Source organism: Aquila chrysaetos, chromosome 14 (genome assembly GCF_900496995.4).
Source record: "Aquila chrysaetos chrysaetos chromosome 14, bAquChr1.4, whole genome shotgun sequence".
Classification (NCBI taxonomy): Eukaryota; Metazoa; Chordata; class Aves; order Accipitriformes; family Accipitridae; genus Aquila; species Aquila chrysaetos.
The window spans coordinates 4,808,329-4,833,154 of NC_044017.1; the positions used below are offsets into that span (position 1 = coordinate 4,808,329).

The 24,826-nt window shown below is 40.6% G+C and overlaps 2 protein-coding genes across 3 annotated transcripts in view; one reads left to right on the forward strand and one right to left on the reverse strand.

The window, feature by feature from the left end:
• UBAC2 (UBA domain containing 2) overlaps window positions 1-24,826 on the reverse strand; it is a 106,289-nt gene that overhangs the window by 61,134 nt on the left and 20,329 nt on the right. The gene's annotated exons all lie outside the window — the stretch shown is intronic.
• GPR18 (G protein-coupled receptor 18) lies at window positions 19,917-24,680 on the forward strand. 2 transcript variants are annotated; one of them, XM_030036668.2, is made up of 3 exons: window positions 19,917-20,023; window positions 22,367-22,495; window positions 23,352-24,680. In XM_030036668.2, exon 3 carries the CDS (start codon window positions 23,396-23,398, stop codon window positions 24,359-24,361), a length of 966 nt encoding a protein of 321 aa, XP_029892528.1. In that variant the 5' UTR covers window positions 19,917-20,023; window positions 22,367-22,495; window positions 23,352-23,395; the 3' UTR covers window positions 24,362-24,680. The 2 variants fall into 2 exon arrangements, with proteins under 2 accessions (XP_029892528.1, XP_029892529.1); XM_030036669.2 differs by lacking the exon at window positions 22,367-22,495.

The following is a 24,826-nucleotide window of genomic DNA, read 5'->3' on the forward strand; positions in this document are numbered from 1 at the left end:
TCACTCGCTCTTTTCACATATAAAACCAGCAGCTGACAAGTGGCAGCAGGTTCAAATGGCTTGCTCATTATGGACATCTGACTGACGTTCTTTAGAGAAACTGGATCTCTATTTGGAGGGTGAAGTCCAGTCAGGATCTTAAAACCCATGCTCATGACAAAACGATAGAGTAGCTTTTAACTCTGCACTTCGGAGTGTAGGGCTAGGGCAGTTGCTAAGAGGACTCCAACTAGACTACATGTCCACTGCTGACATGTCTCAAATCTTACCTGGTAGGGAATGCGACAGAGCACACAGAAATAAAAATGATGATGGGGGCCAAATGGTACGTTTTGGCTGTCTCTGTGCAAGTCCAGAAAAGAAAGTTGTATAGACTCTCGTTGTTGAACACATGACCAAATGAAGGTGCATCATGCAAAAAATCTCAAAACACAAGCATTTTCAGCAAAAGAGCATTTAGTGCCTTCACCTTTTCTTTCACTGAGAATGCAAAACTAAGGACTACTGCTACAAGTGCTCAGATGGGTTCCCTCAGCTGCCTTCGGCTCAAAGATATTGAAGCCTAACTGAAAGCGTGGAGATAAAGAACGCCATCTCCTGTGGCTTACAGTCCCAGCAGAAGAGGACAGGTATTCCCCAAGGCATCGCTGCCTGACTCTTTTGGCTGTGGCCCTGAAAGCTATGCAGATGAGGAACCTGCCAGCAACATGGTTATCTCCTAGCAAAAGACAGTAACAGCAACTGTCCAAAGTGATAAACATGCTACCACAAATAACACGACTCCTGAAGGTGGTTAATGACTCCTCTTAAACCAGAAAGCTCATTAGTATAAAGAAAAAAATGGAGGGTTTGGGGTTTCTTTAAACAGATGTTGCATTAAAGACTAACATGGTTCTGAAACTCAAAAGCTTTCAGGTAAGCAAAGAATGAATAGTCTCCAAGAAGATGATGAGACAGCCTGCAACATAAGAAAAATAAATAGGGTGCAGCTGAAGAGAAGGTTTGCCTTACATGACCAGTTTTGGAGAAACTGAAAAGCAGTGATGTACTCTGTCTCATTGATCTCCACGTCCATGGTACACAGCAGGGGAAGAACTCAAGACAAACTAAGGTTTGTATCTTAGCAGTATCCCACTGTACTGGCTCAATACAGACAAGGTCAACGGACACCAAGAATCACTAAAACATCAAATTAATCTCAGTGAAATATTTCCCAATACAGTCTTGGCTAAGCTGCAGCCTGCAGACTAAGGCTCTGGTACAAAATGAACTCAGCCAAGCTGCAACCCTTTTCTGAAGAAAAACAGGGAATTGCTGTTTGCGTAGTAAATGCTCAGACATATTTCCTCATTTTTTTTCTCCTTACAATACTCTCTTGGCTTCCTGCAATGTCTAACTTTGGATGTCCTGAGGCAGATTTCCCATCTTTCCACATGACAGTCCTTGATCAATTTTTCTTCCATCAGCCTGTCTGGTCCCTTTTTGAACTCAAATAAAATGTGCCTGCAGCATCTTGCAGCAAGAAGTTCCACAGACTAACTACCCATGGTGTCTGGAGCCATTTTCTTTCGCTTGTGACACCTGTTAGTTTCATTTGAAGTCCCTGCTGCTTGTACCAGAAATGAGTGAAAACAGCAACTCCCCATTTACCCTGTCCACACTACTTGTGATTTTACAGACCTGCATCAAATTCCCTTCCTTCAAGTCATCTAGTCTCTTCTCCTATGAACAGTCAGATCAAAGCTGTTCACCGCTTCATCCAAATTATAAAGGAAGGAAAGAAGGCAAGTACAAAGAAAGAATGGGAATCCAACTGTGTTCGAGCTGGGTGGCAGAAGAGAACAGGGTATCTCTATACAAAGAGAGATCAACAGCGTACTGATCTACTTCTCCTACCACAGTAGCATACAGGTACGTCTCAAAACTAGGATGTTACCCCATGACTACCAAATTTGGATAACCTTGCTCAGATGCATTAAATACAGAAGAACAGGACCTCAATGGGCTGGAAAAATGCGCTCACAGGAACCTCATGAAGTTCAGCAAGTCAAATGCAAAGTCTTGCATCCGAAATGGAATAACCCCATACAACAGCGCAGGCTGGGCACCACCTGGTTAGCAAGCTGGTTGGCAAAAAAGGTCTGGGCTCCTGGTGGACAACAAGTTAAAGAGAAGTCAGTAGTGTGACCTCACAGCCAAACACATATGAGACCGTGTTCAAAAGAACGTTGAGGCAAGCAATCCTTCCCCTCCATTCAATACTTGTGAGATCATACCTGGAGTCCCATACCCAGTTTTGGGCTTCCCAGTACAAGAAAGATACTAATATACTGGAACAAGTCCTGCAGAGGGTCACCAAAAATGATGAAGGGGCTTGCAGCACATGCTATGGGAGGAGAGGCTCAGAGAGCTGAGATGGTTCAGCCTGGAGAGGGAAGACTGAGAGGAGATATTATCACTGTCTTCAACTGCCTAATGGGCAGGGGTACAGAAAAGATGTCAACACCCAGTAACAGGCAGAAGTTGCAGCAAGGCACAAATAAACATTAGGAAGCATTTTTTTCATCATGAGGTTAGTCAGACATTGGGAAAGGTTGCACAGAAAGCCTGTGAAATCTCTATCCTTAGAGATACTCAAAACTTGACTGGACACAGCCCTGATTAAATTGGCACTGCCGGGGTTGGACAACATGATCTCCAGAGGCTCCTTTCAACCTGCATCCTTCTATGACTAACAAATCTGGTCAAAACTTTAAGTTAGACAAGAAGGCAACATGAAACTCAGTGGCCTTGCAGTAAAACTAGCAAATGATAAAACTTCAAAATCTCCTAGTGTTGTCCTCTATTTAAGCCCTTATCAAAATGCTGTCATTAGCATCCTCCTAAAATAAAGAAAGGTCAAGACACGGCCTAGATTTCTTTCCAAAAAGCTGCATTCATTTTTCCTCAGTGCAAAACCATGAGTTTCTCCTCTTCCTCTTTTCTTTTCCTCAGTTGTGACAGATGTTGTGCAAAGGGCTGAACTAAAAAAGCAAATTTTGCACCTGTTCTGAAGGCAGCAACATTTGTGGTTATCCTATTCCTTCCAGAAAAGTATACGTTGTCTTATACCATGCACAAGGAGAGCTATGTTCCTCCCTCTAATAAGCTAGACTTAGCAGTTTCATCCTTCCTGTGGCATGTAACTTTCGAGGGAAGTTGTGGTTAGTTAACAGAAGGCACTCCGAAGCAGCCTACTTTAAATATAGAGATGCTGAAAACTGATTATTCTCAACTTACTAGCCTACAAAGCAGCCAGATAGCGTTTTATCAGCAGCTGCTGATACTAAGGGGCTAAGAACTTGATGAAACCTTAATATTACAACTTCTGAGTATGGAAAGTTCCAGCAATTCTGTCTAGAAGTAACAATGACAGATCATTGTCCCCAGTTGGACAGGAAGAGATGAAGCACTCCTGCCAGCTGCACGCGTGAGGCATTTTTGACAAAAAGAGACAACTGAAGACTCCTGACAAGTTATCAGACTATAAAGGCAACTCCAGGACAATTCTTTTTTTTTGTCCTTTAAAAAATAAATACAGTGTATTCACAATGCCAGCTACTTGAAACAGCCCAAACACCCATGAGAACCTTACTCCTTCACTCACACAGATGGGGGCAAACCAACTACTTTAAATGTGTCACGGCTACCTACTAGGATTGATACATAATAATGTTATTTATGCTAGAAGAGGGAGGGAGGGCAAAGCTTCACATTCATATCCCCAACACTTAACAACATCTCATGATCTCTCCTAGTGGCTTTGTTCTAGACAAAAACTGACATAAATGATCAGACAGGGCATCTAGAAAGAGGCATGCAAGAAGATAACACGTTGTATGTCACTGTTGAAAATGTTACCTGGAAGAAAAGTATCTCAGTTCTGTGGACAGGAAAAAAAACAATAATCAAGCCACCTGAAATTAGTGACGTAACAGATTACATTGTATTAATCTCATTAAACGAAGGATCTTTCCTCTTTAACTCCTCTTAGCCTACAAGCTAGAGCAGAAACTCTAACACTAGCATGCTTGGATACCACTGGCAAGCAGACCTAGTGACCGCAAACGCCAGGGAAGACTCCGAAAAGAGCAGCTTACAACTCTGGGCGCAGCCAGGCCATCTCTTTGCCCCTCCTTGCTTTTCTCCTGCGCCGTTCCAGCCATTCCGCTAGCAGCCGCATCCCACCCCCTTGGCCGTGGGGAGTCCCTCCGTACCCAGGAGCGCAGGGAGAGCTGTCCACGGCTAGGCAAACCTACGGAGGCCAAGCTCACGGCCGAGAGCAACTAGCTGAGGACCGCTGTAGATGGAGAGCCTAGGGTCAGGGAAATCCCTCCTGTTGTCTGAACGGATTTTACTGCCTCCATAAAAAGTCTCTTTACACTTCCTCCGCCGCACGTGGAAGCTGAACTTGGAAAAATTAATCCCCTGGCTACGGCCGTGCCTTCCTAATAGCACGGTCGCTGGTGCTGTGGAGGCACTTACTGTACTGTTCAGCATCTCTATTGAAGCAGTCAAGCACCACTGCCATCATATATCCCTTTGCAGTGCTTCTTGTGCTGCAACTTGCAAATTCCTGCTGGAATTAAATGATCAATGATCAGAATTGTAATTAAAAAATGTCCATAAAAAAGATTTTTTGGAACAGATATCAATAAAGAGTTAGTACCATAACGTATTTTAACTACAGATGAAGTCTCATTGTCATAGGGCCTAGATAAGGTCCTCACAACTTTTAAAAAAAAAAAAAAAAAAAAAAAAAGAGTAGTATTTGTCTTTAATGTTTTAATCAGTTCTTCTAAGACTGAGCAATCTTTATTGGTTAATTTACACCCTCTGTCAAAATAGCTACGATTACCAAGGCATAAAGATGGAGCTTGAATTCTGAAATTACTTCTCAGAAATCTGATTCTAATGCTCTTTCACAAGGTGCCACTTTCTAGTCACAAACAAAAACAGGAAACAAGCGCGCCTGACTGGCCACAGACACGCTGGAAGAAGTTTTTGCTACTTTCTTTTCACAGGTTTATCCAACTTTGTCAGCATCTCAAAAAAAGGTCGAAGCAAGTAAAAACTATGATTTACGCTCCATCTAATCTGATGATATAACTGAACTGCTCACAATAGGACTCTTCCACACACAGGACAATGACAACAGTGGCCAAGTGGGAGGGGAAGAATGTCAGGGCATACCAGCAAGACTCAGCAAGAACTGCGAAGTGCCTCAGAACTGTAAAGGAAATTTTACTTTAGTTAAGTGACCTTTGCTTAGAACAGCAATACTTCTTCAATCCATAAGAAATCAGAAAATCAGCAGTACTTTGAATCAAAATGTTTGCAATTGCAGAAGTAACCTTACCAACAATAATTTGTTTACCTACTGTAGTAGCCAGCAGTGGGCAACTATTCTGTGAAGAGTTAGTGATCCACATAACCACTAATCTAGGTGTGTGTCTCTGTATCATGGATACTGTGTGACCGCTAGTTAATCAAAGTGTATCTAATCAATAGTATAATTAATCAGTGTATCCCCAGTTAATACATAATTACTCAATGCGTAGTCAATGTACATGTAATCTTAAGTATATGTATAGTGTATTGTCTCATTCACGTGAATGATTATATGCAACAGTTCTGGAACTGCAGCTTTATTAATGAGATAAGAATAAGAGAGTATATTGTCCAAGGGAGTCTTAAAAGCTAAGTCCTCACTCCTGGCTTGATTCTGTCAGTGACTGATGAATCTGTACTGTGAGCAAGACCCTGGAGGAACACCAGTGATCTCAGAGCTGGTGAACCGCACCATGGATGGGATCTGCACCACATGCTGTCCCTGACCAGAGGTCCAGCCAACGCTGTAACGTCTTGGGGTCCCCAGCATTGGAAGGGCCATAAGATTTCATAACTTGCTATTGGCTTTTCTGGGCTATTAATGAATAGTTATCTGCCTTGCAAGTGTTTGTGCCTTTCTTATCAGGATCCAGAAAGAACCGTCCTCTCCTTGGTGCTAAACACTTAGCATTTTATTTATCACTTTTCCAACTGCCAACACCAGTAGGATAAAAGATAAGTTGTAATTCTTTTTCTCCAAAAAGTATTCTTTCAAATCAGAAAGATCAAAGTAACTAAGTTAAAAAACTTAAATTAATGAATTTTTGTTATGAGCAGAATGAAAGTGGACAAACTAATGATAAGGTTTTGAGGAGAATAATAAAGAAAAAAAATGCAAGCAAATTACTGGTCATGGAGAACTTAAGAGTGAGCTATCCTAAAATCTGTGAGAGAGAATCAAGCAGCGCTCCCTCTGAGAAAAACTGTAATCAAGCAGCGGTTGTAAGAAAACAAGGAATTAAAATATGAATTTGAAAAAACTCCTACTTTTTAGGGTATTTAGGGTGGCAACAAACACTCAAAAATATAACAACCAATTAACGCTACATGAACTTTGAAAAAATGGCTAAACATTTGTAGTGATTTCTGTGTTTCATTCATAAAAGCTTAAATACTAGTGTCAACAAAACCACAAATATCTCAGAAGCTAAATAAACTTGTGTTTTATTTGTCAAAAAAAACCTGGTGAAATAACAAGATCCCTTAATTTGACAACTTAGATTTTACTATTTGAGTACTCTTATCTGTGCTTCCCAAAAAGCACTTGATGGCCTTTGATAACAGCACCAAGCAAATGAAATACTGTGGGCAACATCAGAATTTGCTCTCCCCATTTGGCTTCAGTTTTCACTTTTTAATATTTTGCAACAGGCATGAAGCAAAGATTACCAACAGAGTGGCTACAATTCTATTGAAACGAACAAGTTTTCCATTCTTTCCACCCACCTCCCTCCTATAGAAACTGGCTGTATGGGGAAATAATTTCTGACTGAAATTTTAAATTATTTTATTTTTTAAAAGTATATTATTACAGACAAAAATATTGTCTGTTTTTATTTTAAAAAGTTTTGTAGAAATATAAAAGATAGTAATCAATTTATCTTTCCTCTTCTTTCAATTTAATTTTTCAAAGTTCACAATGTTGGTACAAAGTAACTCTCGGTAGTATCACCTCCCCCCTGCCAGCTCAACCCAAACTTCATTCCCATTTCTGTTTCCTCACACATAATAAGAATAATGGGAATTGCCACATCAAAACACATTTCTCTCTAATCTGCTACCCTGATTCTGATAGACAAATATTAAAACACTCCGAGAGATGCAACGCCTCATAATAATATGCCTATTGTGCAGTTTCTTCATAACAATTACTGCTTCTTCTAATAGCCCTTGTTTAAAATTACCCAGTACAGAAATCCAATTACAGCTCATTTATCTTTAAAAAGGGTTAAGACGGCTGGCAATACGTAGCCAAGTTGGCAAAGATACATGTAATGTTTACCTCCATAAGCTTCTTACAGAATACTGACTGCAGAGATTAATCCGGCTGCAGGGCAGACCAGCTTCTCTCCCCTTAAATAAAAACACATTTCCAATCTGAATAATTACACTTAGTTCACAGATCTTATTTAATAATGACATGCTTGGTACTTTCCACTTAATAAAAGCAGTTAAAAACAGTAAGTGTGAAAGTGGTGACAGCCTGCAATTACAAATGCCACTTAGCACTCTCTGAATTTGAAAGGGGCAGCTCAATTCAGGGAAGCCCTTCCAGAGGTGTACCACCTTGCTTCCAGATACATTCAACTACTGGTAACACTTTTTGTTAAATTACCTCCACTGCTTTCTTCTTCTTAAATAACGTTACCCAACTGTGTATTTTGTGTGCATGCATGCGTGCCTATCTGAGAGGTGCAAGAGCAGACAGTGTTTGCATCCCAACTGTGAGGCAGAGGTGAGTACCCTAATTACTGTAAAAATGGAGCATTGCCCCATTTCAAAAACACCCTCAAAATCCTCTGCAAATCCTGACACCAGTTAAGAAACAGCTGATTATCCATTTGTTATTATAGTCTGCTATCTCAGACAGCACAGCTTTGTACAGGGCAGAGCTTTGGGCCGATAGTGACTTTCTGGTCTCTTCTTACAGTTACTATAATCAGGGCTTGGTGTGACAAACCGTGGAGAACCCCAGTTCAGAGGTTACGGTCTTCTGTTCCATGTGCCCCCCTCCTCTGGCAGAGGTTACTGACTACGGCAATGCACGCCTTAACCTCAAGCACCCGAACCCGGGCTGAAGCAATCAACTGTGAATCCTGTGGCACCGGGTAACAGAAGGAGGAAATCCCTGTTCTGCCTTCCAGCTACGCGTTCCCATTGCTTTCCTTGCTCTGGTGCTGGCATTCATCCACCCAAAAGTGAGTAGGTTTAGAAACTTAAGCCAGTGGGAAATGATCCCTGCAAAAATACGTATGTATACATTTTTTTTTTTTTTTTTAACATTATTTTATCTCCCTATAACCACTGCCTGTAGGAGGTCAGATGACTTGCACTGCAAGTGGTAGACAGGAAAGTACAGGCTGGGGCCAAGCGCTTGCTCCGTAAGCAGCACCCTACGCTTCAACTGGCTCAGCCCCGCTATCAAACTGCACCTTCAGCAGGTGAAAAAAAGCCGCATGCGCTTGTTCTTGCTGCCTCCTTTGCAAGGCTCTGGTAGAGGAGTGGAGAACACAGCTGGGGAAGCCACGTTGATGTTTTGAATTAGCACAGCTCTTTCTTTCCATCAGTTGAACGCAAGTCAGAGCCCTCAGTTCAGAGCACGGGTGCCTCAAGCTCCCTTACGCTGATTAAGTGTCGCTTTGCGTTTGTTAAGAGTATTTTTTGTCTACCGTTATTCTGTCTCTTCTGCCCCACGTATTACGATCTTCATAGTTCCCTCAAGAGTCTAAATACTCTAGGTCTCATTTTCTGATCCTGTCCCCTTACTCTTTAATCTCTTTTCACAATCACTACTGTATTAAGCAGAAATTACTTCAGCTGAGTTTACTGGTGTACATATTTGACCAAGATTCTGGGGGGATGGGATAAGTCATTCACAGTCTGGAAGTGTATAACTTAAGCACTTAGAGGCAAAGACTTTTAGCTTAAGAATACTAGTAAGGTGGACTCCTGACTGTCTACTCCCCTTGGTGGTTGAACATAGCGTGGAAGGAGTGAAGCAAACCCTGTCTTTCCCATTTGCCCATCTCACACTTCCGACACAAAGAAGGAGCTCAGCAGTAGACGAGAAGATGGAGGTATGCATATAGAGAACACACCCCAATCTCCAGTTATAAGCAAGTAGTCCTTCTTTTCCTTTGAATGAATATTTGTATGAGCATTCACCAGGATTATTGCAAACACTCACCCCTCTTAACCTCAGGCCAAAGAAGTTCCTTGAAGAAGGAACGTAGTGCTCAGGGTAAGAGAGATCAGACTGCACAATAGCTACTGCAAATGCTGTCTCAGGTCCATAGCCAAAGCACCACTTTCACTAAGGTGTAAATAAAACACCAATTTTTATTTCTGTAGTGGAAACATTCTTTAACGATTCCACTGTGGACATTGGGGCTCATGCCTGGTGTTTACCTCTAGCTCCCTTGTCGTCTCACAGTCTGCTGTTCATTACGACAGTCTGTACAGAGACAGTTATTGCACTGAAGAAGCAAGAAACAAAACTCCTGAACGACCTTTATAAATATAAAAAAAAAAAAAGTGTTTGATGTCCAGGAGGTACAGAGATGCCCCAGTTCTAGAAATATGAGGGTTTAGATGAAACACCAGCAGGCTGATTTTCTGACAAGTGATGTAGAAATCTGGGATGAATTCTGAGGAGAATCTTAAAAAGGAAAGAGGGAAAGCACAGGATGTTATACTGCTTCAGCAACACGGGCTTGAATCTTTTCACACTTCTGGCAGAGCACACAGCTACCAAAACACTATCTTCATCAAAAGGTGAAAAGAGCTGGTGACCACAGGCTCAAAGAGCAGTAGTGTGAGGAAATACAGCACCAAATTAACAACCCATTATGGAAAAAGATCATTAAGCAAAAGCAAAACAAACAAACAAACAAACAAACAAAACCACTTCTCTCATCAAGCCCTTGATAAAACTCATGGTGACAAGTGACAGAAAAGCTCTCCACAGAAAAGCACAGATTACTGCTGAGTATCCCTTTATGGAACTGATTTTATTTTCTTAAGTGTATGAGACACTTAAGTAAAAACATAAAATAACTGAACAAATGTCTTAAAACACGGAAAGGTATTTTGTCTCACACCACAGGGAAAATCGGGTCATTTAAGAACTACAAGAGAGTAAGTGCTGCTGCTTCTGACCGTTTCTTACCAGGGTTTAGTAGACATGCTTTACCAATCCCAAACGCTAGCCCCAGGCTGGAAAGCAATGACAAAAAGCAAAGAAGCAGATGTGGGGTGACTGCATTGTTAGCTGAGACAGTCTTGAACAAAAGCTGCCTCTCAGATGACCTGATGCCATCGCAACTAACTCATCCGCATCCTGCCCAATCTCTCTGTATCGTCAGAGAACTGGAAAAGGTGGCCTCGTGTCTGACTGGCTCCAGAACAGAGGAAAACATTTTTAAAAATAGCTCTGAGAAATCATCTCAGATTTCCTGCTTGTGACACACCTGACTTAAGCACTCAAAATCCCACTCAATTTGCCAATAAGTAAAGTAAGTTCCACCAAATGATCGACATCCCTCACCAAAGCAAGAGGGTGATGTGTCACCCTTCATGTCTGTGTAATACACCTCGGTACTGTCCGCTATCACTGGTTGGATAAGTTGAACCTTGACGGATAAATCATCGCCTAGCCCACCTAGTCCGAAGCTGTTGCATGTCTGGTACACAGACAGGGAAACTCAACACACAAGGTCTCTGTCCCTCCAAAGATATCAGAGAAGGTTCCTGGTTCAGGTAATAGAAACCTGTGACTACATACCTAATAATGGTTGAAGACAAAAGGCTGTAATCCCGTGGGCGTGTGCCTTACCGCTACCGTACGCTCTCAAACTGTGCCTATGTGCAAGCAACGAGCAAAGCATCACGTATGGACAAACTGCCAAGCGGCTCACCGAAGCTACACAAGTCCTGAGGGACGTGGGGGTACACATCCCAGCCTGAGTAACGTGCTCTCCAAGCCTGGACAGGTATAGCCTGGCAGCAAACAAACTCACGTTTCTACAATGGTCAGCTGAGCCTTTTACAACCTTTATGAATCTAAAGAGTAGGTAGCTACTAGCAGTTGTTAAGGATCTTGATGCTTATTCTGGTAAGCTGCCATTCATGAGCCACTCTACTGAACCAAGAAGAGCAGGCAACTTCATTTAAGATAGGCACTTACTTCAAGAGGCCCTTGAGACACATATAACCTCAAAAATGGAACCTTATACTGGGAATAGTTCAACTTGTAATGGGGATTGGCTTCTAACTCTGTATCTATTATACACATTTTCATTCTGCAAACTTCTTGCCTCAGAGAAAATACATCTGATCAGTAGTGATCCAGGACCCTGGTATGTTCGATGCCTGAATTCAGGAGTTATGATTTCATTTGCTTTTAAACGTGATTAGTTTCATAGCCATTCTTACTTCATGTGAGAAATACTTTCTTTTCAAAGTGTGCAAGTCCTACCTGAACTTATGGCTCCCATAACTTCACCTGTTTCATGCTTCTGGTATAAAGGAACTGCAGAGAGAGGCACAGGGTAGCATCAGCCTCCCAGAACCATTTGCATGGACAAGTCTGACTACGTGACAACTGCCTGCGCTGGGGAGGGAGAAGTGGGCACCACAGGCGAGTGAGAGCTTCAGCCTTTCCTGCCAGCTCCTGACACCTGATCCTCCACTTCGCTATGAGTTCCCATGTTCCAGCACCAAAAACCCGCTTCTCTGCACCCCGCAGAGCCCACATACGGAGCACATCGCCCAGTCCACACCTAAGCAACCCAAGGGCACACCTCATTACATGATGGGCTGAAGAGGCTCTTCACTCCCAGCTCCCCAATGATTTAAGCACTAAATGGTGATCTTTTATCAGGATCCGTATTTAGCATAAAGCTTGGGCAGAGAGGAGCCAAAGGATGCCAATTTATGATGACCTATGTTGCAAAGCACGTAAGCTATTTTTGCCTCATTTATTATGACCTATTTTCATGGTAGAGACAATAAGTTGGAACTAACTACCAAAATGTGACTCATATATCCGCTGTTCAAGAGTTTGAGTGCAATTCTGTAGCAGAGTCTAGTAATTGGCTAGCCCTCAGTCCTCTTCTACAGTAAATACTATTCATTATTTTTTGGCTGAGCCATTTTTTAAACTACTTTTGAATTCTTGGTAAAAAAAAAAAAAAATAATTTTTTTTAATTAAATCTCTTCTCATAACTTACCACATATTTAGTACATTGTAACAGATATCATAACATGTCTTCAAAGGCTAAAATCTAGTAAAAAGAGGTTTTGATGTTCATCTTATTCACATCGTTTGGCTTACTTCACAACACTTGAAAATTAAAATGCTTCCCACAATTTTGTTTTTTGTCAAGACACCATTCACACCTCCTTTGGATTCATGGCTGTAGCTCATCTTTTCTTTATCCAAAGAGAGCTCTGTGAGTATTCTAAGGCCCAAACTGCTGGCAGGAAATTGTTTAGCTTGTTCATGACAAAACAGAAACAAAATAGAAAAGCTGTAGCAGAGAAGTGATTTCTTTGCAAAAAATACTTCCCCATTAAGACCACCATATAACCCTTTTTCACAACTACAGACCAAGGTGTCTGAAGCAAAGTGATGACTAAACAAAAGGAGAGTATTCTGTAAGCATAAAATAAAAGCAAAGAGGAAATTTTAAAAGTCATACCAAAAAATCTTGTTATTTATACAGAAAGTCTGCCACGTCCTTTAACTCTGAAAAAGAGACGTTGTAATTTCTTAATTCTTTAGTGAAGTAACCATGTTCGGTTTTTTTTACTAACTATATGCACTGCCTTCTGTCTCATGTGTATTTATTTTTTAAAGTCTCAGTCATACAACTGTGCCTTCTCAGAAAAACACTGAACTTACTGAATCAACTTCTGTCCATTATTTTGGTAAATCAAGAGGGGCTTCTTTAAAGCATCAGCCACTGCAAGACCTCCTTTGTGAAGTTACTCAATTATCCTCCTCCTCTTTGTCCTAAGAGAGCAATCATACCTTCTTTATTTTGCAAAAAGACATGACACAGTATCTCCTCATACTAATAACATCTCCAACTGGTTTGAAGAATTATTCATCCATTTTTCTTCCTTTTTCCTCCACCCCAATCAAATAATTAGCTGCCCTACAAATATGAGGAGAGGGAAGAGAGATACATAGACCGTTGTTGGAATGGAGACAGTTCATTCCATGATGGAGAGGGATATTTTATCCCTTGTATGAAAGGATACCAGATCCTTAAAACCAAAATGTTGTAGCAATCCATGTTCATAGCAGAACTTCTACAGATAGGAAACAACTGATGTTTCTAGGATGTAATGACGACTTCGAGATTGTTTTCCTTCAGATCAAGTAACATGGGGCACCAGCAACAGTAAGCCCATTTGCAAACAATAGCCAAAATTATCATTTGTACAGAATTGTTTGGCACAGACATCTACAATTAGACGCAGGATTTCCTTTTAAATTCCAAAGGGATTTCCACATCCCTGTCTTCCTTTACTATGGTTGAACATGAGGAACAAACAAGGTGTTCCTACTTCCCGAAAGAGGAAGAGAAGAGGGGAAAAAAACCCACAAGCTGCCAGTAAAGACAGAAAGAAAAACTGATTTTCTTAGAGTTGATCATCCTTACATAGACTGAAAATAACCTTCAAGGGTCAACTATTAAGCTAAAAAGGAGGCCCCCTATTCCCACATAGGAAAGAAGGCATTGCTTATTTTTCTGAAATAATTTAATCATAAAACTTCTAGAATACAAACACCCACTCCTTCAGAAAAATGAAGTGCTGTGGTAACAAAGCTGTTGTTATTTTGCCTTATTTTGATAGAGACACAGCAGACAAATAAAACACAACAAAATCAGGAGGTGGGTGGCTTTAAATACACAGGGTTGCTTAATTTTTAATTTTAGTTTTCATCCTTGTATTATATAATAAAGCCAGAAGAATGGTAAATGTTGCCTGCAGTCCTCCTTCTTCCCCCACTAGGTGTCTTCTATTCTTCACTTTTTCAGGGTCAATTCAGACTATACACAGTAAGGAAGTCTCTGCTTACAACTCATTCTCAGAATTGTATCTTATTGTTCAAAAAGAAATGCAAGGGGGAGACCTGTACAAACTGTAACTCTTTGAGCAGCAACAGAATTTGCAGTTCTACAACTACAGGAACGATCAAAGCTTCCATGCCATGCGGTACCTCCCTTTCATGGGGGAGTCAAAGTGGTTTTCACTCTTCATATCCAGTTGTGCAGGAAAAATGGTTAAGTAGTGCAGGTCTATAAAGGAATGATCCCATTAAACCTGTTTTCTGCTGTTCCAAAGATCTGTTGCTATGCTACCTAAAGATCTATAGATGGCAGCATTGATGCAGTAATTAATCTTCACCACAGAAGAGGTCAACACGCATTTCACAAAACTGTTTCTTGCTGGAGGGAAAGCCTCATTTTCAAATGGCAGAGACCTTAGCACCAGGCAGTGTAAGCACTGGGCCAGGAACTGCCTGGCAGTAAAGAGAAGCCAGATCCAGGATCACTACTAAAAGACACTAGACCAAGCACTCATCCAATAAGTGTGACAGTTTAGGCCCCATCGTCTTGGAAATAAACTACATCATCTAGACTGTAATGAGCACTGTGAGCCATGGGCTGCTTTAAAGTGTACATACTTGAAAGTGTATGTGTGTTTGTAAAAAATATATATATTTTTGTAGTTGAATAGTTGGTCAGAAAGTACAGAGTCCTCTGACAGGACCCAGCCCTGTACCTGCAAAGACAGTGACTTCTCTGAAATCATCTGCTCACAGCCAGCTCTGATGTCGTCCTTTGCCAGCTCAGATGGCCTTGTCCCAGCGTTCGGGTGCACTGAGCATACTCACACTCAACTTCTCCTCCATTCCCCTCCAAGGACAGTGCTGAGCCTACACACCAAGCAACCCTGCCCTGCAGAAATCCTAACTAAGCAGATTCACTGCTATGTGGCAGGAATCGAGCTGTTTTGTCCCGGTCTGGATTATGCCAGCCCCTTTACCATCTCGAATGCTCCCTCTCACGTCAGCTCAGCTCCACCACAGCACACCAGGCTTCAAAACCTGAACACATTATTGTGTTTGTTAATCTGTGCCAGAGACAGGTGGCACAGGCAGAACAACATTAGAAGACTGTCACTTCATCAAAGCAAGCTACCTGCCAGGGCTGGGCACCACGCACAGGAATGCAACACACAGCAAGGTGCCCTTGAACTTCCAGGACAGCGCTTATTCTAATTCAAATCTTGCACAGCTCACTCTCACTTCAGGTACTTCTGATCAAACACTTCACTGGCATGCTAAAGTGTATGTAGCAATTCTTAATTGTTTCATTTCTGATTACATATACTCAGGCTAGTAACTGAGCAGAGGTCGTCCAAGCTCCTTAACTCTGGACGAGTCAAAATGATTTTCCCCTACTTCTGCACTAGACTTCATCAAAAGAATCTGAGTATAAGCAGCTCCCAGTAAAGACATTTCTCTTGAAACATTAACTCTATCATATCATATCAAGTTTCAGAACAGTACTCCTAAGCACCTGAGACTTTTAAGAGCAGTTTAATAGTAAAAATATCACATACTACATACTTAGTAAAGAAAGTATTTGAAAATGCTCTCCTAGACACTTCCAAACTAACTCATTGCATAGCTCCTGACAATGCATACAGAGTTAAAAAAGAAAAGAAAAAAGCTGAGTATTCACGCAGGTTTTAAACAACTATGAAATATTTGTCATGAGAAATCTGTACTTTTTGGAAAAAAAAGCTGCTTCCCAACACAACAGAACACAGGTGGAAAACACAACACAGACACAACATTTTAAGAAATCTGCCAAAGGCAATATGGGTTCATTAAGAAGTATGGAGCTGTGTTGGTATTTGCCATGAGCTAATACTAGACTACATATATTCTGAGATTGTTGCTGTGTAACAAACCACCGTCTCTAGTCCACTACCCCACTCTCAGACACCTTAGAGATGCAACTTTCATTTAAATTAATTTTTGAAGTATTGCTTCTTTCAAAGGCTGATGCTGCTGAACAGATGAACTGCAGGCCAGATGCACTGTATATTTTTAGGGTATTCAGTGACACAGGGTGTGTCCTGGCTGCACAAGAGAAGGAGGGGAAAAAAACCCAAACACCAAACAGGAGAAACATTGAATGTCAGTTTCATTATTTATTTTGTTTTAAAGGAAAAAAATCAGAAACTCCTTCCTCAAACCATACCGAATTCTAGCAAAACACAGAAGAGAAAGCAAAATGTGACAGTAATTAGGACGTCAGGCACAGCTAACTAGGCTGCAGTCCTCTCAAGCTGCTCTGTTTCTCATTCCTTCAGCTCTGCTGCACACAGCGTTTATACTCACTCACAGGTTGAGGAGTGGGAGAGGAGGGACTGCTGTGCCATGATGCAGCCTCCGAGTAACACACATATGGCAAAACTGGAAACAATTGCAATAAGTTTATGCATTCAGTGCCATGACAACTTTTAACCAGTAGTCTATTCTTAAACCTTCACTATGGTACAACACAATATGGGAATAAAAAATGAAGCACAATTTCATCAAGGTTGAGAACAGCAACCCAAAACTGCACATGAACTCGCCCACATCAAGCCGTTAAGTTAACAAACTGACACATGGGAGAGTTGCTTCCAGCACCACTAGTGCACTGGACTGTGCAAGAAGCTTCAGTTCTTTCTTTTCAATAGGTCCAAAAGATATGAAGTTCAGAAGGAGAAGGACAACACAAGCTCAAGCCTGCTCCTTAACAAACTGAAGCAGAGGGTGATCCTTCTGCCCCTCTGCATGCAGAGCTTCTCTGTATCAGCTGGACAAAGCTTACATTACACACTAAGTGGACAGGCAAAATACACTTTTCTGTACCGTGACTAAACCACTGAAGGAGAAAGACCCAGCAGTACATTATTCCTGCAAAAGCAATAGCATGAAGACAATGCCTTCAGTGCTGCACTTTCATTGTTGCAAGTGGTCAAGCTCATTTCTTCTGAGGCTTAGTACCAGTGAAGGCAGCATGATAGACCACACATGCACTCTGCCTTATCCTCAGACATGAAGTACATTGGCTTAGCTTTTAACTACTCAAAAATGGCTTTAAGAGAACATAATGCAACTAAAATTATCTTCTTTGCTCTCCTAACTTCAGAATAGGAAAAAAAGACCCTGGAGGGAACTGAGCATTTATTTCAGTAAAAGCTAGAGCGGTGGAAATACTCACCCATCTGAGGAAAACCAATGCAAGACACTCATCTCTAGCTGATAAAACAGTACAGAAGGAGAAAGAAACAAAAATAGAGTCAGGTGCTTCCTACAACACAAACCGAAGCACCAGCGGAAAGCAGCACAGCAGAGCAGCCCACTGCCTCTCGCAAACCACAGTTAGCGCAACTCTCTGCTCGGGTGTTCACGTCCAAATGTTTGTCACCCTGCAGCTGCAGCCAGCCTGAGCACCTAGACAAGAAGGAGCACACGCTCACTCAAGTCCAAACACCTCTTTTCAGCACACCGCTGCCAGACAGAGCTGCCCCACCACGCTCAGGGGGAAAGCCTTCCAGCCTGTCAGCTGCAGAGCAGTTCGGCTGCCTCTTCTCCACCAGGCAGAGTGTGAAAAGCCTGGGTGAAAGCAGAACACAGACTGACATGTATATGTTACGGCAAACCAGCTAGATGGCTAACCTGCCAGTCAACGCAGCCGGGCTGCTGTTATCCACCTGTGTAAACTGCTAAGTCAGCCCTCACAAGGCATGACCTCCCCTGTAGGGTCAAGATGTCAGCCACCTTCTTCAGAAAAAATGAGACATAGCTGTGAAACCTAACCCTTCTGACCCTCCAGCAAGAAGAGAGCAAGCCAAGAGGCATTTCACAGCATACAGCTTTTCCGATCCCAGCCTCAACATCTGCCTGGTTTCTGTCCAAATCCAGAATGACTTTTGTACTCCCTGTTCAGCTAAGAAGGGCATTGTCTATCCACTTGCTTGTTTCGGTACATTCATAGTCCAGTTTAGGTGGGAAGGGACCTCCAGACTTCTGTACTTTATTTTTCCCAAAATAAAGTACTCTTGCCTAGGAGAGTTCAAAAGCCTAGTTATTCTCTTCCAGGAGTCATACACTCTTTTTTAAACCTTTTAAAAATATGTGTGTCACTGAATCTCAATGAGCTTTCACTAAACTTGAAAACAGTATGAGTGACTCATCCTGCTGAAGCATGCTCCAGAGTTGTTTTGCTAATGATAAAGCCACTGAAGAGTTTTCAACATTGGCTAGTCCTTTTAAGATACGCCTTAATCCTACAACATTAAGCACTTTTTAATAGATTTATATTTCTACAGGATGGTCTGGGTAGGATTTGCAGCTCATTGCATTTAAAAGGTCTCTGGAATGATCACAAAAACTGTTTGGTCTTAGTTCACCTAAACAGGAAAGACCAAATATTTAAAGATATTATTAATCTACACACTGATAACCATACCCAGGTCCCTCCATGTGATTACTTCACCCATCACACTGACCTAAGCAAATACCTACGCACTCCACAAACCCATTCAGCTGAGATAAATTACATGACTCTAGCAGAGAGGGTGTTTTTCACAGAAGCTATCTTTAGCACTAAGTGAGGATCACCTACCTGCCGTTACTTTTACAGTCAGTGAAGACAGACGTCCCCACAAACAAACCTGATTCCGGCTACACCTGAACTGCAGGACTTTGTTGCTTCTGGCACCACGCGCACATCCTGGCAAATTCTTCACTGCATGCCAGGAGGAGACTGAAACATTACTGTTCCTTTCCTCAACACACATCTCTGCTTCATTTGGAGGGGAAAAACCCAGGAGGCCTCAAGAGGTACCACACTCTCCGTAGTGTGCTTCAATGTCCCAAAGACTGTCGGTCAGAGACCTGGAGCTAGTGAGTGGTCTACAGAGAATTTGGAATGATCTCCTTCTCTGAATGGCTCTTTCAAAGGTTGGATCTTTTTTCCAGTTGACAAAGAGAAAACGTAGGAAATTAGTCTTCTTTACCTATTAGCCTTTGTGAATACTCTCATCCCACCAAAGATGTCTGTTGCAGTGGCACAGTTCAGAGATTTTAATCCATTTTAACAAAGGCTAAAACCTCTCTTCATACAGCTTTCTTCTGCAAAGGTCCTAAATAGGCATGTTATTATTTTAGACAGCAAATAAAATATTGAAACACTGCTGTTGTGTTAGCAAAACATGGTAAATACAGGCATAAACAAGGCTGTGAATTCAAGTGAATCAAACTTCTCATTTCAAATGTAGCGAGTTTCTGTCACTTTCAGACTGACTACTATCCAAGGCAATATAAATAAAACGGGGATTTCCAGAAAAAACAGACTACACTCTACAGAAAATACATTTACATTGTGCTTATGAAAAACTTCTGCATAACCAAGATGTGTATTCTTGCAGATACCTTTGCATGTAAATGTGAACTAAAAATATGCTTTTATTATATCACAAACATTTAAAAATGTATTTTAAAAAGATACATAGCACAACAGCCCAGTTTGACCACACTGGAAATATTGTAAAAGCTTGCCTGTTGAAAGGTATGAGAAATATCAGTTCACAGACACCGCACGTATGTGAAATATTAAGTATGACCAATAGAAGGGCTCAGAACTAGCTAGATTACGTCATTGTTTCCTGCCTGTGAAAAGGAGCTATTTTAGCTAAGTGAAGCTGAGCAGAGAAGAGGAAGTCTAAACCTTCTACAGATTTGGGGCTATGAAAGGAGCATCTCTGAAGCAACTTTGCAGTGCACAAAAGGTGAGTAACAATCCATTATGCTATGCTAACAAAGTAACTTGGATATTTATGTATGTTGCTAAGACAGACTTCTTTCTTCAGAAGCTGAACACAGGCATTAATTCTAGAACTAATGAAAAGATATTTAATTCTTTATTGCACTTTCAAAGTATCAGGAGCATTCTATAAATAACATTTAAAGCAAAACGACTGCATTTGTAAAAGCATAGTACCATAAATACTGTTGTTTAGGATTTTCACAATGAATTTAAAGATATGCATTAACTAAAAGCATTAGTAAGTACGTTATCACTAAAGGAAAAATGTTTGTTTTCATTAAACTAAAACCAGGAGAAGATCTTGTTGCTTGGTCTCTCTGTGCTTCACTGAAAACCATGTCCTCCTCAGGACAATGTGAGCAAATGTAAGGGACAGCCAAAGAAAAAAAAAAAGGGGACTGGGAACAGAGATACACACTCAATCCTTTAAATGGAGTCACTGTTGCCTAACTCATAGTACGAATATGGAGGAAGAGATTTAATTCTTTTGTTTTGTTCTGAAAATCTTTGTTCTCATACACAGCACCTAGATGGGCTTCACAATTCACATTAGATATTCAGGACCTCAGCTACCATTAAAAAATTAAAACAGATTGGTAAAACGCATGGACCAGCATCAGAGTAATCTCTCAGAATTAACACAGACAGACATCCAGAAACTGGCGACTCCAGGGGCTCTTCAGCAAGCGCTTTAATCAATACCAGTAAGTAAGTGTTCCCATTACGAAAAATGGCAACTAGGGCAAAACCATCCACTCAGAGGCACCCAAAGATCTACTTGGGCTGACCTGGGAGACATCAACCTGAACTCCATGCAGACAAGTACTGATGAAAAAGCAGAATATCTGCATTCGTGTATAAATGCAGATAGGTAACTACACACTTTTAAAAAATCTCATATTTCATACCTACATAAATGTTAAATTTTAGATTCTTAAAAATTATTTAGGAGAAATACCTAATTATAACACTGACATGCATTTAAACCCAGAAAGTTTGAAAACAGTGTCTTCAACAACTAAACAACACCTCCCCCCCCCTTTTTGTTACAGTAGGTCCATTCTTTGATATATCTCAAAACTGGCACAAACTTGAAATAAACAGTAAATAAGGCATGGAACTACAGGTTTTCCTGATAGAAGCTCATGCCAGATTCAGCTTCCTCTCTTCTCATCAACATCAGCCTGCTGGTTCTTTTGGAAACAGGACCTGACCAGAAACAATTACAGTCACTGGAAGCCCAAAGGAGAGAAGAGCAAAACCAAAACCAAAATCCATGCTGTTTATTAACATTCATCTATAAAAAGTGAATTCTTCTACCTATCCTATACATTACTACTCAATTCACCTGTTAAATCAGTCAGGATCTTGAGATAGGTAGTCATGCACTATGTCATACACAACTACTAGCAAGAGAGAAAAAAACAGAACAAAAGAGAAAAAAACACTTAAAATGTGCAGGGGCTGGGGTGTGTGTGTGTTAAGCAATATTTGGACAATTTTATGCAACAGTAACAAAAGTGGGACAGTATGCCAGAAAATCTCTCAACTGTGCTACAAGCATGCGTACAAAAATTTTCTTTCAAGCGTATGCCATCCACCTTTCAATAAGGTCTGCTATCACTCCATAATTTTTTTTTATTTTTAGTGTTCTTCACACAATGAGGTATTTTAGAAGGAATACATACAGATGCCCTCCAAACCTTTTTTTTGTCAATACTATACGCATAGCTTTTCCCATACAGAACATGAATTCTGTTACATCTGATCAGAAAACACCTTTTTGTTTTGTACAGCTAAAAAAAATTATCTTTGAGACAAAAGTTCAGGGCTAAATATTTGTATGCATGATTTTTTTTTATATCTGTAAACTGGAGAATTCTAAGAAAATCAGAAGTCCAAACTTAATATTCCAAGGCAGAAACTAACCTGAAGAAACATTTAATAAGTCATACTTGAGTTAGTTACTCCATGGATACTCTTCTCAAAAGCAGCTGATATTTGCCAGTGTAGGACCAGGATGCTAGATTAATAAACAGTGGTTCAATCCCCTGTGTATTCCTATACCACTGAAAAAAGTACCCGGTAACATTACAGTGAACACATAAACCAGATGAGCAGTAACAATATGCTTTTTTTTCATGCATTCTCCACTTTTGGAGATAAAACACACAGGAACTATGCACTCTTCTGCTCTTGAGAACAGTTTTGGTGCCTAACTTATTCTGTAGAAGTTACTTGGCTGCCTGTCACAAGTGGGAAGATCAGACAACCAACTAACTCCTGCCTCCTCCTCTTCATAAAGCTGCCGCAGGGCTGGGTAAAAGGCCAAACAAGAGGAACCCTCCCGTGCAAAGTCATGAAACTGTGACCACAGCAGGAGCCAGGAAAGCAGGGGGATGCGGGTTAACCAAAGCACCCATACAAACGCCAGGTAAGGTCCGCCATCCTCAAATGGCTGCCCAGTAAACCAGGCGATAATCTCTTTCAGCTCTCATCACCTGAGTCTGCGTAATGAGATTTCAGATGTCCAACCCCTGTGACCAAGAAGCAGAGAGAAGCGACACAACCATGCTCTGGAACAGCTGGCTACCAGTCTGCAACTTCCCCCCCCAACAAATACTGTTCACATAGGGCCTGGCTGGAGACTGCGCTGCTTCCATCTTTTTACTTTTTTAAATAGGAAGTCTATCAATCCATTCATCTCATTCAGAAGCTATTAAGATAGCTTTTTAGTGTCTTTTATGAGCAACAGCACGCACCTATTCTTTTGGGAGCTAAGTAGTTCCTACACAGATAAAACACAAAGTCAATATTTCACTTCTCATATCCAAATGTCACTACATGCCATGCTCACTTATTTCTTTTCAAACTAGTCTTAGTCATTAATTTTTCAACAGGGACAACTTGAAGAAATATTTTCTTTAGAAAATAGCTCTCTTACCTCAATTACAGCTGTTTCAATCTAACTATCCACTACTGAAGCACACTCAGAGCAGCTGGTCAATCTTGACTTTTTGATTCCTTATATCAGAAATCTCTTAAGTAATTAAAAATATTTAATTAAAACTAGCTTATAAATACTATTTCTCACAAGTCTGACAGTACATGTACTTCCTTTAGAGCACAATTATGTATTTGTAGTCAGAAAAAGCAACAAATCTAGCACATTTTCACAGCTAAACAATACAATCTCATCACTAAGCCCCATCCTACAAAAATCATCTTGTTTGTTTTTAAAGAAAGCTTTTATCCGACTGAGAATAACTTCATATTTTATTTATTTATAGGGTATTTATGGAGTGCAAAAACTGTTCCTAAGTTCAATTAAAATATGATGCCTGGAAGTCACCACCCTGAAGAATACAGGATTGCATCACTGGTCTTCTACAGTTTTGTGTTCACAGTGGGATTGTTAGTGAATGCCACTGCACTATGGGTTTTCAGCTGCACTACCAAGAAGAGAACAACTATAACTGTATATATGATGAATGTGGCATTACTTGACATAATTTTTATATTTTCCTTGCCTTTTCGGATAATCTACCACGGGAAAGAAACATGGCCTTTCGGAGATACATTCTGTCGCATTATCAGTGCTTTCACTATATTTTACCCAGCCATTGCTCTTTGGTTGCTCAGTTTTATAAGTGTAGACAGATTTATGGCTATTGTCCAGCCCAAACACGTCAAAGAACTAAAAAATACAAAAAAAGCTGTGCTGGCTTGCACTGGAATCTGGGTAATGACCCTCGCAACAACATCCCCATTGCTGTTTTTACAATCTGATCCAGACAAAGCCTCGAATTTCACCACCTGCACGAAAATGCTTGATATCATCCATTTAAAGGAAGTAAATACATTGAACTTTTCTCGCTTGATTTTTTTCTTTTTGATTCCTTTGTTTATCATGATAGGGTGTTACCTAGTCATTATTTACAATTTTATCCGTGGCAAGACTTCCAAACTGAAGCCTAAGGCCAAGGAGAGATCCATAAGAATTATAGTGACTCTGATTGCTCAAGTACTTGTCTGCTTTGTACCCTTCCACATTTGCTTCGCCTTCCTGATGCTGCAAGATGAAAATACAACTTACAATCCCTGGGCAGCCTTTACCACCTTTCTCATGAATCTCAGTACATGCTTGGACGTTATACTGTACTATATTGTTTCTAAACAATTTCAGGCGAGAGTCATCAGTGTAATCCTTTATCGCAATTACCTTCGAAGCGTGCGCAGGAAAAGTTTTCGAACTGGAAGTGTAAGATCACTCAGTAATATGAACAGTGAAATGATATAAAAAGAGAAAAAAATGTCAGGGGACTTTTATAATGTAAACAAGTGATTCTTTTTCCAAATTCTAGCATTATGCCTACACTGAAGAATGGTGTATAGCCAGAAGTAACAGATAAATTTGTTGCACTGCAAATATGAGAGAAGCAGAATAGTAACTGCACCTCTTTAAATTTGCTCAACAGCTTTTGTAAACCTGAAATGAACTAAAACTTAGTACCGGTGTTAAACTTTCCAAAGCTTTTGTCATCTCAAAAGATTGTGAATATTGTCAGATACGAAAAAGTGACTCTTAGTATAATAAAGCAGACAACACTGAAGAATTATGATGCAACATATATATTGATTTTTTATATTTGCACAAACAAATGCTCCTGAAACTACTGTATATTCCACACTTTAAAATTAGCTTCATTCTCTCAAGATCAATGTCAGCACGACTTAAATAGAAAGCATATGTAGGTAACATCTA